This window comes from Eublepharis macularius, chromosome 9 (genome assembly GCF_028583425.1).
Source record: "Eublepharis macularius isolate TG4126 chromosome 9, MPM_Emac_v1.0, whole genome shotgun sequence".
NCBI classification, from domain to species: domain Eukaryota; kingdom Metazoa; phylum Chordata; class Lepidosauria; order Squamata; family Eublepharidae; genus Eublepharis; species Eublepharis macularius.
Genome location: NC_072798.1, coordinates 92,526,126 through 92,543,765, shown reverse-complemented (window position 1 = coordinate 92,543,765; position 17,640 = coordinate 92,526,126). Strand labels below are relative to the sequence as shown.

Genomic DNA, 17,640 nt, shown 5'->3' with positions numbered 1-17,640 from the left:
GCCTTATAAGACGCCTGGATTCGTATTGCAGCATTTCAGATTTGAGAGAGGTTTTTTGAGCCATCGCCTCAACTTTGCAGGCATAAGAAAATCCGCTTATCACAGTGTTTGATCTCTCTGATTGGAGCTGGTGTGGTACTTGCAGGCCTTAGAAGTTGCTGAAGCATATCTATGTGGAAAGGAGAAAAGATGGCACATTACAAAAAAATGAAAGTGGGAAGCATTCTTCCTTTTAAGAGTCTTTTATTTGTTTTTCTCAGAATCTCATATTTAATACTAAAAGCACAGTGGTGTCAATTTTATAGGGTTTTCTATGTAGGTGCCGTGGGATTGCTTAGCACTTAGTGTAGCATCTGCTCCGGGAGGCACTTTGCCAGCAAAACAAATGTCTAAATGATTTGAAAGGATCTAAATTGCATTCTGTCACTACTGCTACAAGCTGTGAGCTAGTTTTATTGTATCACAAAACTATAATTACTGGTAGCAATGCCTTATTATTAGCAATTCAGAGAGTGCTGCATTTTTAAAATTTCCGCAGGGTCTCTGTTTTTGTGGATTAATTATTTGACTTGGGTCAACTTGGTATCCATAAATCACTTAGGATTTCGATGTTTTTCCTGTGTGCCGTGGCTATGAGATATGATGAAATCCTTGGGGTTTTCTGGTGGTGGTACCATGCCTCTTCAAAGAGAGCTGGCAAATGCTCTCACACTCTTTCCAGTGCCAAGTTAAAATTTTGACTTAATCTTTGCAGCTTTTTATGTTTTCTGTGAACTTTTTTAAAATATTCCACTCTCAGGCCAGTGACTGACTTTACAATGAAGGTTTTGTAATCTTTTGAGATTAATTATTAGCAGGGATTTTTTTCTGGGAAAAGAGGTGGTGGAACTCAAGACCTCACAATGACATCACTTTGGGTCAGCTGGAACAAGGGGGGAGTTTTTTAAAGTTTAAATTGCCCTTGGCGAAAATGGTCACATGGCCGGTGGCCCTGCCCCCTGATCTCCAAACAGGGCGGCGCTCAGCGGTGCGGAGGGCAATCTAAACTCCCCTCTGTCTGGAGATCAGGGGGCGGGGCCACCAGCCATGTGATCATTTTTAAGCGGTGCCGGAACTCCGTTCCACCACGTTCCTGCTGAAAAAAAGCCCTGATTATTAGAGACTCTGTGAGTGAATTGTTTTGAGGAGTAGACATTTAGAAATAGATAGATGTCCCTAAAGCAGTTTTGTCTCCCTTATAGACAAATGGGGAACTTTTTCTGAACTAGGGTTTAACTGTAACTGTACTGGAAAACAATACTAAAACCTAGTTAAGAGGAGGGCGTGTTTGGTGGGACAGCTAATGATTTGAACATTTTAATTGCCTGTAATTAGCACTTGGAAATTATTATATGTGCACCTGCCTTCCATTTAATGTTTGGTTCTAGTGCCAGGCTTCTGATATTGGCCATGTTTTCCTGACCTGGCTGTAGAGAATTGCCGAAGAGACATGCAACTTTCTGTGTCATCTCTGTGGTCTTTTGGAGAGTCCTTAGTCCACCCCCCCCCCCGAAGGTTTATTTGACAGAAGCTGATTCTGCACACATTGGATAATGCACTTCCAATCCTCTTTAGAGATCATTTGGAACTGAATTTTTTGAGTGTGAAACAAAAAATCCACTTCCAAACGATAGCTAAAGTGCATTGAAAGTGCATTATCCAACGTGTGCTGAATCAGCCATTGGGCTTTACCACTGGCACTAAATCAACCATAAAATACCAAAGATGAATCAGTGCCTCCACTTACAGATTGAAAGAGCAATAGGACTCTTACATATTATGTGGATGAGCTCCAGCCAAAGGTTACTGATACGCCCGTTTCTAATCTCTAACCATCCACTCCCTCAGTAATTTGGCTAAGAGGACTAAGGCATTCATGTTAGACAAGATAAGATTAGGTCGGAAATTGCAGCCGCATAAATGAAATGAGCCGAATTGTCCTTACGTTCTACTTTCTCCTAGTTAGTAAACAGGAAGCCTGTATTTTATACGGCTGCTCAAGATCCATTGCAAAAGGCAGTCATCAGCGCCGTTGCCTTTTGTTCTCTGGCCTCTTGGTGGGAGGAGAACTGTGGAATCCAGGGCACACGGCTTCCACGGACTCTGCGCTGATGATCCTTAAAAGAAGACTTGGGCATGTATTGGGGGAAAAAATGTTTTGAAACCATGCCATGGCAAATGTGCTTTAGAAGTAGCTCGGTGGAGTCTGGGTCACAGCAAGGCAAATCTCTGTTTTTCCTAGTCCATGGCTGCTCTATCCATGCTTACAGTCTTGCCCTTTACAACTAGATGTGCACACAGTGCATTATTTACATTTACTGTCATTTAATTATGTATCCATCTAGCACATTTTTATCTTGACCTTCCTCCAAGATGGTATGCGCCTTTCCCATTGTTTTTTTCACAACAACCCTGTGCAGTTGGTGAGGCCGGACTGAATATGACTGGCCTGAGACCACCCAGGAAGCTTCCATGACAGAGTGGGGATTTAAACCTCCCTCTCCCGGCTTCTAGTCGGACCCTCTAAACTCTCACCATGTCGGCTTTCCATGATTGATTCTTCACTTACCACAATCTCTTTCTTTTCATCCAATGTTTGCCATTTTCCAAGTGTCCTCTGCCCATGTACAAAGCTGGGAGACGGGAGAACTGAGATCACCCCTCTGACGCATATGCAGAATGCTCAGTTGGCTTCAGTGGTCAGTTATTTATAGCCTGTAAATATTGATATTATATATGAAATAGCTACTTATTCTGGTCTGAAATATTTCTATCTAACTCACATGCCAATTTTCAGGAGTGTGTGAAGGCTGGACTATAACTGCGACAGACCAATGTTTGTTTTGTTTGGGAAGGATTGTGAGGAATCACCCAAAACTCCTAAGCAAAATTGCTCAGTCAGGGCTCTCACCTTTGCTATGTTGGGGGGTCAACGTATTATAAGATTCCATTCCCCCTTTTCCAGGGCGCTACCATTGCCCATATCTCCGACTCTCTGTTGGAGGATACCAGGGCCCACCAAGACCTTATATCTTTTCGGCGCACCTGTGTGACAGAGATGTTCCACCAGGTTTCTTTGGGAATGCCTTCCAACCAGTCTCCCACTAGGGGGGCTACATAACCACCTGCCCCCCTCATATGCAAAGTCATAGTAATGACATCAGTTGTACCCTATTTCCCCCCTTGTTTATACTATGTTGGGAAGAGTGGAGGAGGCTGCCATCTGGGGTTTGACGGTATAGATTGATGATTTTGATTTTAAGTATTTGATGATGATGATGATTTCGATTTATAAACCACCCATCCTCAGGGGCTCTGGGCGGTGAACAACAGTTAAAATCAATAATAACAAGAAAATAATAATTCTAAAATCAACATACAATAAGCAGTAATAAAATAAATTAACCCAGTACATTAAAGTGCAATGGTGGGGAGAACCCCCGCCCCCAAAGGTGGGAGGCCGGCATGTATTTAAATGTTCTATTTTTGTATCACATTGTTGTAACCCGCCCTGAGCCTGCTTGTGGGGAGGGTGGGCTATAAATCAAATCAAATAGATGATGATGACGATGACGACGATGATGATGATGATATACGGGTACAGAGATTTGAGGTCAGTGCACTGCTGGGCTTTCCTGCTTCGATTGGCATACGGTGATGAGCATTTTCAATTTTGTGGCTTAGAGCCAAGCTACAAGTGACGAATGACACTTGCCTGGCAAGTGAACAGACTCACGTGTATTCCTCCCTGTTCACTTGCGCTCTACTTGCACTCCACTTGATCACGTAGTGCAAGTGAACAGGGAGGAATACACGTGAGTCTGTTCACTTGCCAGGCAAGTGTAATTCGTCACTTGTAGCTTGGCTCTTAGTGTTTACGAGTCATACTTTCCAGTGCCACCCTAAGCAGAGTAACACACTTTTCCAAGCCCATTGTCTTCTGGCCTATTATCCCTGGCCTATTTTTGTCAGAGTTAGCCTCTCCAGCGATTTAATGCAGAGCCCATGTGGTATAGTGGGTAGAGCATCTTGGGTTTAGATCCTCAATCAGCTGTGAAGTTCTTGGTGCGATATTGAGCGAGTCACTTTCTCAGCTGAACCTACCTTGCAAGGGTGTTGTGAATATAAAATAGAAGAAGGAGGAGCCTTGTATGATACCCTGACATGCTTGAGGGAAGGTTGGGATAAAAATGATAAATGCATTATTAAACATCTTTGAAAGTATAAACAGTTTTTTTAAAAAAAAATCAGTAATAGGTGATAGTTCATGGGTGTGAATGTCTCCTGTTCTTTAGGACACAATTAGAACAATTAAGTCCACCCGAAGACTCATGGCAGTTATTGCGTAAGGTACCTACCTCGATATTGTTCTTGTTTCGGTCATAATAGTATTTAATTGCTTTGGGAACTTGTACGAGGCCAAGTCTTTGGAGATGGGTGAGGTGGGTATTTCGAACAGATTCAATAAAGCAAATTGCAGTGTTTTTTTCAGCCAGCGCAGCGTCCCAGGATCTGCACTGGAACTTCAGCATGTTCTGGAGGCAGCTTGGGGTCGGGTTTCCTTTTCGACATGTGCTTCTTGGATGCCAGCTGTAAAAATAAAACTGCTTGCTAATTCCTTGGCACCGACTCTTGGGTGTTTCTGTGGGTTGGAGCTGAATGGAAATATGTAAACCTGCACTTTGCTGCTGTGTGAAATTATATGTCATTAGCCATTCATGACCAGCTCTGAATCACAATGTGTGCTGCTTTAATTGCTGTGCAGCTCAACACATATGAGCCTGAATTGGGTGATACCGCCATCCTCAGAAGAAACAACATTTTATCAATTAAGAAAATTAAGATGTTAAAACAGGTGCAGAGGAGAGCGATTCGCATCACCTCTTTTAGACAGCGCTCCAAGATGCCCTGCAAAATTCGGCTAAGTTCAGTGTCTTAAAGTGCATCGACATCGTCTCTCCCACCCCACCCCATGATATGACCACAGACAGATGGTAAAATCCGAATCTCTCTTTGGTTTAAAGACTGTGCTTCCAAGTATGGTTGTAAAGTGGCTCTAGCAGCGCGCCCTTAAGCAGAGTTCTGCCCTTCAGACGCCATTTTCAGTTCTATTTAGGATTGCACTGCAGTTCGAGGCTAGACATTGTGAGGGAAACATGCTTGCCGCTTCATCTTGATAGGTTTAGTCAGGAGTCATTTTGTAGAAAAAGAGCTGGAGGAACTCATTAGCATAGCTCATTAGCATAACTCATTAGCATATGCCACGCCCCTTGACAGCACTGGAGGTGTGTCATTAGCATAACTGATTTGTGTATGCCACACCCCCTGAGATCACCTATCCTGGCTGTTTTGGACCCAATCCTGGCCATTCAGGGCTGAAATTGGGCCCAAAATGGCAAAAAGGGGCTGAAAATGGCAGAAAAGGGGACCAAAATGGTCAGGATCTGGCTGCTGCTGAGCAGGAGAGTGATCCAGCACCCATCAGAGGCCCAATCCAGGCTGTTTCAGCCCCAATCCAGGCCAAAACGGGCCCAAAATGGCCGAGAGTCAGGTGGGTGGGGCCACCTGACATGTGACCTCTTTGGGGAACTGCCGGAACTGTGTTCCGGTGCGTTCCCCCTCAAAATGAGCCCTGGGTTTAGTGTTTGCTCTTTTGGGAGATTCCTTCATAGTGTACATCCACAAAAGCAACACAAGAATGCACCAGCACAATGATGGATGAAAAAAATGAAACAAGATTTGTTCACTTGCTTTTCAATGGCATGGGCATGCCCATTTGGCAAGCTTGTGCCTTTCCTAATGCCAGGAAAACAAACCTTGTCATTTGGGAGCTGTGTGAAACTTTAAAACCGCTTGGACTTGTCGGAACAAGAGTAGGCCATTGAGTTGCTAAAGGAAAAAAGTCTGTCTTTTCAGCTGTGCTGTTTACTTCTAGGAAGTTTAAGAATTTTATCTATCGGGAGGCTGCAGTTCATACTGATTTGGCCAACTTCTTGTAAATGTGTGTGAAAATAGTTAGTAGTACAAAGGGTGCTGCCAAACCAGAACAGATAAAACAAGAAGAATGGTGTGGAAAACTCATCGTTTCAAGAAGATAAGCAGTAGAACCGGATATGTGTTCTTTGTCCGGAATCAGTTGCAGTAGGTGTGGAGACACCGTGATACACAACCTCACTATCACTAGTGAAATGTAAAACTGCTCACTGTCTTTTAATGCTTCCCCCTGCCGTCTAATTGTTTCTCTGCTGTGTCCCACAAGAAGAGTGGGTTAGTGTTCATTCTCTCTCTTGTCTCTCTTTGCCCAGCTGCCTCTTCTGAACGGTAACCTTTATCCATGTCTGTTCTCTTTTCTAAGTGATTTTTTCCTGTTCATGGGGAGATGAAGTGGTTTGCTTTTTGCACTGTCATTATAGTCATACATGAACAACTTTATGTTCCTAGAATGAGACATTCTTTTTTGTATCGGTTGAGTGGATAACACCGTCTACAACATCTGGAATTAGCCATTGTTGAGAGAGAATTCTGTCTGCCAGAAAACCCTAGAGAACTGCTGCCGATCTGCCTAGACATTACTCTGCTAAAGATGGACCAATAGTCTGCCTCTGTATAAAGCTGCTTCTTGTGGTTTTTTTTTTATTACATGGAAGAAGATAAAGAGACAGGGTTTTAGTAAGCAAAATGTTGGCTGTAGATCCTTAGGTATTCACAAAGGGATAAGTGGTCTGCTAGTAGCCTAGGAGCTTGTTACTTTCTTCGGGCAACTTGTGTGACTACAACATTGAAAATGTTGATAAAAATAATTAAATAATTCAGCAGCTAAAGCAAACTTTAGCCATCCCCTTTTGGGCTCAGTTATACCCTTAAGAAAGAGTCTTGAATTGTCATGAAGAAACAAATGTGTACCATATCTGTCTACTTCACTTGTCTCAAGGGACTGAAAGCAAATGAGTAAAAGTATGGCTATGCTTTGTTTAATGGATACACCGTACACTAATTTTAACACTTTTTTTGTTCTAGAACAGAAGAGCCACCTCCTACTCAGCAGCCCACAAAAGCGCAGACACAAGCCAATGGAACAGGTAGGGGGTCCCAGTGAGCTCTTGGAGTGATTTCGCTCAGGTTATCTCCTCACTGAAGAAGATGATGCGAAATATTCAGGGGGAATATGTAGTTCTGAATGGGCATTCAGTTGTCCTTAAGGGCGGTATATAAATCAGATGTTATTATTATTATGTTATTATTCTGTTCATGTTGAAAAATATTGTTGTGTTGAGTGTGTGCTGGTCAACAACTAGTGAGCCAAAGTAGCTTTCAGCAGACCAGCCCATTGCCTCATCAGTCAGTTGTGGCAAGTGGAAAGTTCTCATATTTTCCAGTAAAATGTTCTCCTCAGACTTATTTCCATGAACGTTTGGTAGCTAGAGCTCCAAAAAGGTGTCCCAACCAGTAGATTCTTGATTGCCCCCAGGAGTGGCTCTCTTTGTTGGGTGACACTGGGTTCCTTACAATAACTCAGAGCCAAACTACAAGTGATGCCTGACACAGGTTGGACACTTGTCAGCTTCCCTCACCTTTTGATGGGAAATGTAGGCGTCCTGGTCTTGCAGCTTGGCTCTCCGACTGCTGTCCAATGGACTTTTCAACTGTCACTTGCCCAACATTCCGCCAAGCTTGCCTACATTTCCCATCAAAACTTGAGGGAAGCTGACAAGTGTCCAACCTGTGTCAGGTGTCACTTGTAGTTTGGCTCTCATCTGTGCCGTAAAGGGGGGAACAGAGATCACCCTTTTGAGTGCTGTCCAAGTGGGTGATCTTCCAAGATTGATCATTTACCTGACAAATGGTTTATGGGTCAATTTCTGCTTGAAACAAAGCTTTTGGGAGAAATTGCTCATAAGACTGTTAATGTCCTACTCATCCTGTATGAGTGAGCTGTTTCCATTCCTGTCTTGTGATCGTTATATGAACTTTTCTCTCTTTTATGTGTGAGCCACAGTGCAAAGTGGTTTAAATTTCAGTCTCGTGATTGCTGTGGGAATATTCCGCCTTAGTTATGTCTACCCCCTTTTTCATTCTTAAAACTTGCTCTCTAGGAACTACTTTTTTCACCAAATGTTAGATCCAGAAGCATTGAAGAAATCATATGTTGTCACTGCTTCTCGAACAGTTTTCTCTGTTCTTTGGGCCCCGTAAAATGAAATCTGAAAGTTCAAACATGTTGGTATTCAAACAGTGGAATTCTTTTTTTGCATGCATATCTTTTTTAGGGGAAGGAGTCAGTTCAGACATAGTGCCAAACCATAGTTTGTGCCAGGGCTTTTTTTCAGCTGGAACGTGGTGGAACGGAGTTCCGGAACCTCTTGAAAATGGTCGTATGGCTGGTGGCCCCGCCCCCTGATCTCCAGACAGAGGGGAGTTGAGATTGCCCTTGCAGAGGGCGGTATATTGCCCTTGCCGGTATATTTCCCTTGCAGAGGGCAATCTCAACTCCCCTCTGTCTGGAGATCAGGGGGCGGGGCCACCAGCCATATGACCATTTTCACCGAGGGCGATTTAAACTTTTAAAAACTCCCCGCTTGTTCCAGCTGACCCAAAGTGACATCATTGGCCTTGGGAGCATGCGTGCACTTTGCACGCGCACAAGTGGTACCAGGGGCACCACCTCCTCCCAGAGTTTCCCCCTGTACTGGCAACCGACTGATTTCCACCAGCTCTTTTGCCAGAAAAAAAGCCCTGGTTTGTGCTAACCATCATTTAGAATCTAGCCTGTGGCTTGAGTTTCCAAACCATAACCTGTTCCAAATTCCAACATGCTTATACTAAATTATGCCAACAGAGAACAGTTCTGTGGCCTCTTCATCCTTCGTATCATGGAAAACATTTAGGTCATTGATTAGGTTGGAGAGGGTGTGTCCCTCTTATGCTGGCCTTGGAAATCTGAAAAGGGCCAAGCGTTGGTGGCCTGCCAAGATGCAAGGATCTGAGCCAAATGGAACGCAACCATCCTTATCATCAGTTGCTGGGTTCTTTTCAGAATACTAAACCACAGTGCAGGTTCCTAATTTAAAAGCTGCTTGTGACTTCCTAGTGCCGGCCCCAAGGTGGGACTCTGGAATTCACGGGTTGATGGGTAAACAGTTTTATATTAATGCAGTCAAGTGTGGGCAGGTTTTCCTATGAGAGATCCTATGACCACAATCTTTAGTCTCAGGAAATGTTCTGTCCGTATAGTATTGTGCCAGTACTTATCCCAGCCAGGGCCAATTCTCCTGCCATCTGAGAATCCTGTCTAAACTTTAAAATTGTGCACACATGCCACTACTGTAGGCCTGTTGTTGAAAAGCAATCAAAGCATTGTGTGTTTTGATCATTAGATAAACGTAGCCACACGATGTGCTCGAGAATTCAAAAGTGGGTTTATGACAAATTTGGGGAATACATTGAAGACTTCAGATTTCAGCCAGAAGAAAACACCGTGGAAACGGAAGAGCCGCTGAGTGCTAGAAGGTAAATCCTGTTTTTATTATCTAAATACTATGAAGTATTGTGAGTAACACTTGCTCAAGTGTATAGGCTGTGCTAAGACTTCCTAATTCATACTTCTTTGAAAGGAAAAATTGTGTAATAAAATGAAAAATGGGAAGCACAAATACTGGATGGGGGATACACTTCTGGGCAGTAGTATATGTGAAAGGGATCTTGGGGTAAGAGTGGACTGTAAACTAAATATGAGCAGTCAGTGTGATGTGGTGGCAAAAAAGGCTAATTCAATCTTGGGTTGTATCAAAGGGGCCATAGCGTCAAAATTGCAGGAGGTCATAGCCCCTCTCTATACTGCCTTGGTCATGCCGCACCTGGAGTATTGTGTGCAGTTCTGGAGGCCTCACTTCAAAAAGGATGTGGCCAAAATCGAGAGGGTGCAGAGGAGAGCGATGAGGATGATCAGGAGTCTGGAGACTGAGCCCTACGAGGAAAGGCTGAGGGCCTTGGGAATGTTTAGTTTGGAGAAGAGGAGGTTGAGGGGGGACATGATTGCTACCTTTAAATATTTGAAAGGCTGTCATTTGGAGGAGGGCAAAGAGCTGTTCCAGTTGGCAGCAGAGGGCAGGACCCGAAGCAATGGGCTAAAACTACATGCACAAAGGTACTGGCTGGATATTAGGAAAAACTTTTTCACGGTCAGAGTAGTTCAAAAGTGGAATCAGCTGCCTAGGGAGGTGGTGAGCTCCCCCTCACTGACAGTTTTCAAGAAGAGGCTGGATGAATACTTGTCAGAGATGCTTTAGGCTGATCCTGCACTGGGCAGGGGGTTGGACTAGATGGTCTGTATGGCCCCTTCCAACTCTATGATGCTATGAAAGTTCGGCATGCTTCTGAGGACGAAGGACGAAACACAGGAAGCAAGCCGGCTCTGTGTCAAGCAAAGGCAAAGCCAAGCGAAGCTGCGCCCTGGTTCCCAGAGGGAAGGCATTGGCTGGCCCTGCAACAAAAAGAATTTACGTTTAGCAAAATTTTGGCATGACTTACCTTGGACTTTCCTACAATTAATAACTATACACCTGAAGCACTGTACACTTTAAGAAATATATGCTAATAATATTAATTTTTTGATGTGCCCCCTGTTTATAAGACTGTGTTAAGATTCATTGATGGTACATTTGGTACTTACGTGCTTGATGTTTGATGATTTTCTGATGGTATATATTTCAGATATTGAATTATATGTTTATGTGACTGACTTAGGACTCCGTCAGTGTAGTTAGATAATCATGGTGTAATTTGTTTTCTGGTTAGACACGTGTAATTCAGCCTTACTCCTTTGTGAAGTTTATTGTTGTCTGTGTACAGCTGAGTCCTATGCCAGAATTACTCCCAGGTAGTGGTGCATAGCATAATGTCGTACCATTTATTTGCTGTCATATGGCACATGCTCTTTTAGAACTGTGTCTGTGCCAGAGGCATCAGAGTGAACAGAAATGTGTGTATACTTCCAAGAAGCAAATTCAAATTTCCCACCATTTATTTTACAGGCTTACTGAAAATATGAGACGATTAAGTAAGTATCCAATGCTGCCATTGTATTTTTGCAATGTTGGTGACATTTTGCTTCAGCTCCTTCTTTATGTGTAATATGCAAAAAGAACAGAGCGGTATTTAAGTGGATCTTGTAAACAATACTGTGCATACAAATTTATTAGCTGACAAGAGATGGAATGTAGAACAAGGCCAGCATGGGAAATAAACTGTACTTTTAGCATCCAATATTACATACATCTGAAATGTAAGAAGCATAACTTGGCAACATCGAGAAGCTATTTGCAAGTATTACATTTTACACTAGCCATATGTTGCTGCAAGTTGTCAGTTAACCAGCTCCTGTTTAAAATAACTTTCCAGTTGCTCCATCTCCTTTCCTTTTTATCTATCTATCTATCTATCTATCTATCTATCTATCTATCTATCTATCTATCTATCTATCTATCTATCTATCTATCTATCTATCTATCTATCTATCTATCTATCTATCTATCTATCTATCTATCTATCTATCTATCTATCTATCTATCTATCTATCTATCTATCTATCTATCTATCTATCTATCTATCTATCTATCTATCTATCTGAGCAAAGAGGGGTACAGAAAAAAGAAAGGAGTGTAATAGGTTCAAGGGAACAATAAGATTTTGCACTACAAGAGTTGTTATAATAAAATAAAGAGTACACAGAACATACCTTAATCAGAGTTCATCAATATTACATCTCCTATTCCAACTCCTGTGTATCTTCACAAACTAAATACGATGGTATATTGATATATTGTAATAGACTGAATGTAAGGTTAGGATCTGATAAGATGAAAATGGTTAAGTATTAGTGACGGGGTAGAATGCATGATATGGAAACTTTGGCATAATAGTTAAGCTGAATAGAAATGATTTGTATAGAAGCATTAGACCATATTAAGATATAGCAGTAAGAATTTACATGGAGACCGCTTGTTTTGGTCTTTAGTCGATCTAAAATTGAATACTGTGTAGGGAAAAGATCGTATTTTTTTTAAAAAAATTATGTTCTCCCACTAGCAGTTTGTTGATATGCTCTGCTAAGAAGTGATAGATGCTCAAACATGCTTATTTGAAATGATTACTAAATTCAGAGCTTTCTGGAAGCTAATCTCAATTCTAGGGTTAGAGACTGTAGTGACATCTTTGTTCTAAAGTTGTTTTTAAAGCCACTAGAAATTAGAGGAAATCCACCAGTATCTCCTGAACTGCCATTTCGGTCCCTCTGGTTTTACATAATTGTTCACAGGAGCCCTGTGCAGAAGACCCACCTGCCCACTGACTCACCACATGTATGCTGACCCCGCCTCTTCCCATGCAATCACTGAGTTGTCTGCACAGTGCAGGAGGAGGTGCCCATTCAGACTCCCTGTTCCTGCGATCAGCAGAGATGTGCTTCTGGGCACTTCCTCTGCAGGTCTACAGCATGCAAACAACTCTGCAAATGTGGGCGTGGAGTAGGGTTGCCACATCCCTCTACCATCCTGGTTGGGGGAGGGGGCCTGGCACTTACCTTGTGCCACCAGCGTATCGTCTGTTGCGCACATGCAAAGCATGTGTGCGTTATTGGCACATGCGTGATTACATTGTTTCTGCGGGTGACGTCCTTGTGCCGGATGAGCAAGCGCTCCTGTGCTCTGCGTGGAGTTGATTCAGCCCATTTAGGGCCAAAATCGGCCCCAAATGATGAGCAGCTGACACAACGACGTCCCTCCCGGAAGTGGCGCCATTGTGCTCCCTGGGAGTGCACATGCACTATGCATGTTTCTGGGGCGCCTACTGGTGGCTTGCCCCCGGGGCTTGCCCCCTCCCATGGATCGCTGGCGGATCAGCGAGCAAGGTGTCAAGCCCCCGGGAGTTTGCCCTCCACTGTCGGGCACCTGGAAACTCTAGGGTGGAACCAGCACCCTTGTGCCCTCTCTCCCTCCCTGCGTGGCCACTCATTACACAGATGAGTCTTCTGCACATAAGAACACAAGAAGAGCCTGGCTGGATCAAACTAGTCTAGCATCCTGTCTAACACAGGAGCCAGTGAGTTACTATGGAGGGCCAAGGCAGAAGGCACAGTGGCCAAGGCCTTCCCCTGGTGTTGCCTCCTGGCACTGCCATTCACTGGGATTACTGCTTCTGAATATGGAGGTTCCCTGCAATCATCATGGCTGGTAGCCCCTATCCTCCATGAATCTGTCCTATCTCCTTTTTTTGTGGGGGGAGAGTTTTAAAAGGAAGCAGAAGGGTTATTTACAGGTAGGTTAGACAGGTAGAAATGTAGGCAGGTACTTAAAAGCTGAAGTAAGTAGGAGATTTTGGCATGGATGACTTCACTGATGTGAGGCACAGAACACTTGGTATGGTTTAGTTTCTTGGGTTGCTGACTTAGATGAGAGAGGTTGGTGTTGTCAGACTTGAACTCTTTAAAGTTCTTTCTTTGTTGGACACCCCTTGACCGGTTAGGCGCTCCAATTTATGCACAAACACAGCACACCTTCCCTTTTACTGCAGACCTCAGGGTACTCCACTGAGTCAAAGCCCTTTTCAGATACTGGGCCGGAGTTACACTTATACCAAAGCTACAACCTAGTTCCTTTGGCCGAAGGGGAGACTCCTTTCTACCCACATCCTTGACCAACTACAAGTCCCCTGATAGATCTCTTGTGTCTCAGTAAAATTTAGTGCTGTCTGTCCCACTTTATTACAAGGACTAAGAGTGCTTCATAAACTTTAGGTTTTACTGTAAGGGTACACTTTTTCCTTTCTTCCTCACACAAAGGACTCTCTGGCTGACCCTCTCCGGCCAGATGCCAGGTTACAACTCCCCTAACTCTTCAGTTAATGCCAACTGTCAACTCCTCATTCTGTTAGCACCAACTGTCAGCCCATCATTCTAACACCAACTGCCATTCTCTCACTCTGGCTAGCCACAGAAGGGGGAAGGGATCTGTCAATGTCCTATCTCCCTTTAAAGCCATCCAAGCCTCTGGCAATGAATTCATCATTTTAATTACTCAATGCATAAATAAGTATTTCCTCTTGTCCATCTTGAATGTCCTGCTAATCAGCTTCATTTGATTTGAAAAAGTTCTTTCTGTCCGCTCTGTCTACCCAGTGCATCATTTTATAATCCTCTATCATGCCCTGCCCTCCCCGCCAGTCATCTCTTTTTGAAACTGAAAAGTCCCAGTCTTCATAGGATGGGAATTTCAGCCCCTTGATCTGCATACCTGCGGGACTGCCTCTTCCATTACGTCCCCTGCAGGGTGTTGCGCTCTGCAGACAAGCAGAGGACATCCGTTTGGCCTCAACCAGAGCCAGGGCTTTTTCTGCCCTGGCCCCGGCCTGGTGGAACGCTCTCCTGCTGGAGATCTGGGCCCTGCGGGACCTGTTACAGTTCCGCAGGGCCTGTAAAACGGAGATGTTCTGCCAGGCCTTTGGCTGAGTGCCAGCGGGTGTCCTCCTTCTTCCATCTAAGACCACCAATTTTTCTGGGGCTACCCTCGGCCATCTGCTATGCCCATATACGGACTCCCAATATTTGTTTAAATATCCTGCTCCTGGACTATATTAATGACTTTTTAAAAAATATTATTGATTTAATGGTTTTGTGCCTTTTAATGTATTTTTTTAATGTTGTTAGCCACCCTGAGCCCATCTGTGGGGAGGGCGGGGTATAAAACAAATCAATTCAAATCAAATAAATAAATAAATAAATAAATAATCTTGCACAGGGCTGGAGGTTGTTCAGTCCTTAAGCTGAAGCAAGGAAAGAAGAGATCAATAGTGCTTCTGCTGTAGTACATGAAGAGAGGAACTTGCAAGTCTCACAAGTGGTTGAAGTGGCATGTTTCAGGCGCATGTTGCGGATGTAGACGAAGGCTGCTACTCAGGGCTTTTTTTCTGGGAAAAGAGGTGGTGGAACCAGTGGTGGAGCTCAGGTCCGCACAATGATGTCACTTTGGGTCAGCTAGAACAAGGGGGAGTTTTTTAAAGTTTAAATTGCCCTCGGCGAAAATGGTCACTGGCCATGTGACCATTTTCAAGAGGTGCCGGAACTCCATTCCACCGCGATCCAGCTGAAAAAAAGCCCTGCTTCTACTCCTCCTATAGCCCTTCAATGAAAGGGGAGGGGGGAACTGCAGTGCGCCATTCATATGCTTTCTGCTTTCCTTTTTTCTGTGTAACTTCCTAACTAGGTCAGGGATTAAACGAAAGTATTTGATTTAATCCAAACAACTACATACTATTTGCTTGCCAAGTCAAGGAAAAGAAGCAGAAAGAGCGATTATACTATTTTTTCCCCAGTCTTAGGGACTGTAGGGTAATTGCAGCTTTAAAAAAATCCAGCAAATATCAGACACTTCATAAAATCACTGATGCTTCCCTCAAAATCACTGATGCTTCCTGTGTAATGCAGAAATTGATTTAAAAATTCCAGAAAAAGTTTGCATTCAAGTTACCTTTCAAAACCAGATTTGAGCCACTCCCACAGCTGTTTTTGTTTTGTTTGAACAAATACTGTCATGTATGTATTCCAAACTTTCAGTTTCTGATTACTCAACAAATAGTAACTGAACGAGTTCAAGAACAAAAGACTCAAGTGAACCATCAGATAACCTTCCTGTGGTTGCAACGAATTATGCTCAGTTGATTTCAGTGTTGTGTTCATTCTAGTTTATTTTATTTATTTATTTATGTCATTTATAGTCCGCCTTTCTCACTACGACTCAAGGCGGATCACACAGTTTGAGATTAGTACAGTCAGTATCAAGGACATTTCAATACAGTATCAAGGACATTTCATAAACAATACCATAGGGTAAATAGATACAAGTTTAAAGCAAATAGTATTAGCAAGAATCCAATACAGAGTAGAAAAAATACTGAAGCAGAACTTAATCAATTCTAGGATTAACATTAGACAACATGGAGCGCTGGTGGTACATAGGAATACATATTTAAAGCAGCAGATAGTATGTAAGGCAATTTAGTGATGAAGTTGGCAATACTCCTTTATTTCAGGAGGCAAACTGGAGTCTTTCTGGCCAAACATGATCTTTTCAATATTCTGCCGCACTTAAACATTCCCCTAAATCAATGATGACAGTTGCAGTTGCTTTAATGTTGATCTGAAAAGGCTTCTTGCTTGACATCTTGTGTCACAAAAATGCAGTTTGTGTGCCTGTTTGTTTGTGATCCTGTTTGTTCTCTCTTTGAATGAGATCACAGGGCGTGTGCCACATTTCCACCCACCTCTGGAGTTGTGTTGGCTCCCTGCATGCCCTAGTTTGATATGCTGTCTCTTCCTTATTCTAAATCAGATATTCTGTACAATGGACTTACTCCGAGTTCACACTTTGAAATACCGCAGACAGAACTTGCACGCCATCTCCAGTACATTTCTTTCAAGGGGGGCTGTTTTCACACTGCTTACCAGCCACAGAACATTACACCGAGCTCCCGGAACGACAGCGTCTTCCTGGCGCGATTTCGCACGAGAATCGCGCCAGGAAGACGCTGTCATTCCAGGAGCTCAGCGCCATGTTCCCTGGCCGGTAAGCAGTGTGAAAATAACCAGGGACTCATTATTCAAGAGGCATAGTTGCAGTAGCTGTTAGGGCCTAACTATGTATGTTTGGTATGAGTCAGGTCAGGGAAACCCGAACCCGACTTTACAGTCACATTTGCTGTTTGGGAACTAATGTTCCCAATAATTTGGGGGCCTGGTCTGGAGCAGGAGTGCAGTGTGAGGGGAGGAGGGGCTTCAGCCTTACCCCAAATCATTTAACTGAACCAAAACAGCCTCAAGGGGGCTAGTTTGACCTGCCCGCTTGGGAACGTTACTTACCTGATGACACATGATTGCAAGTCAGATTGGGGCTCATGTCACACATATTGTCTAATTTGGCCTTTAGTCTTGCAGTGCAGTCATATCCAGAATTTATATGCTTCTATACCTGTTGACTTCAGTGGATTTAGAAGGGTGTAACTCTGTTTAGGATTGCTGTATTGGATACTGAGTGGAATAGTAGAATAGTAGAAAGTAGTCTTTTGTGGTGTTAATCACGTGGCTTATATTTGAAAATGCCATTCCCAGTTCTTAAAACGTTGATATGTCATGCTTTGCCAAAGGGAAGAAGTGGTAAAATTTATGCGATCTGAAGAGAAACCAGAGTATATTCTGTTTTCAGATCACTTAAGGGACGAAGCGGTGTTTTTGTACTTCTTTTAGGTGTAAAAGTTGCGGCGATGCATTCTTTAAAACATTGCTAAATACTGTTGCTTTTGTTTTTCCTTCTGCACAGAGAGAGGTGCCAAACCTGTTACAAATTTTGTGAAGAATCTTTCTGCCTTATCAGACTGGTATTCTATCTACACTTCTGCTATTGCCTTTATTGTAAGTTGATTTTCCTCCAATCAGGCGAATTAATGTGTTTGTTTGAAGCAGTACTGTCCCCAGTACTGATAGTAATTTGGCCTCTTAAACTTGCAAAGTATTACAAAGGTCTGTTGCAGAGTTCTCAAGCAAGAAATAACGAACCA

General features: G+C 43.2%; 1 protein-coding gene across 3 annotated transcripts in view; it reads left to right on the top strand.

Annotated features, from left to right (window-relative positions):
• Window positions 1-17,640, top strand: part of GRAMD4 (GRAM domain containing 4) — a 124,692-nt gene that overhangs the window by 75,871 nt on the left and 31,181 nt on the right. For all 3 annotated transcript variants that reach the window (XM_054988365.1, XM_054988366.1, XM_054988364.1), the window contains exons 5-8: window positions 7,057-7,118; window positions 9,414-9,546; window positions 11,070-11,095; window positions 17,403-17,494. In XM_054988365.1, coding sequence (XP_054844340.1) covers window positions 7,057-7,118; window positions 9,414-9,546; window positions 11,070-11,095; window positions 17,403-17,494 — 313 coding nt within the window. The remainder of the gene's footprint in view (window positions 1-7,056; window positions 7,119-9,413; window positions 9,547-11,069; window positions 11,096-17,402; window positions 17,495-17,640) is intronic.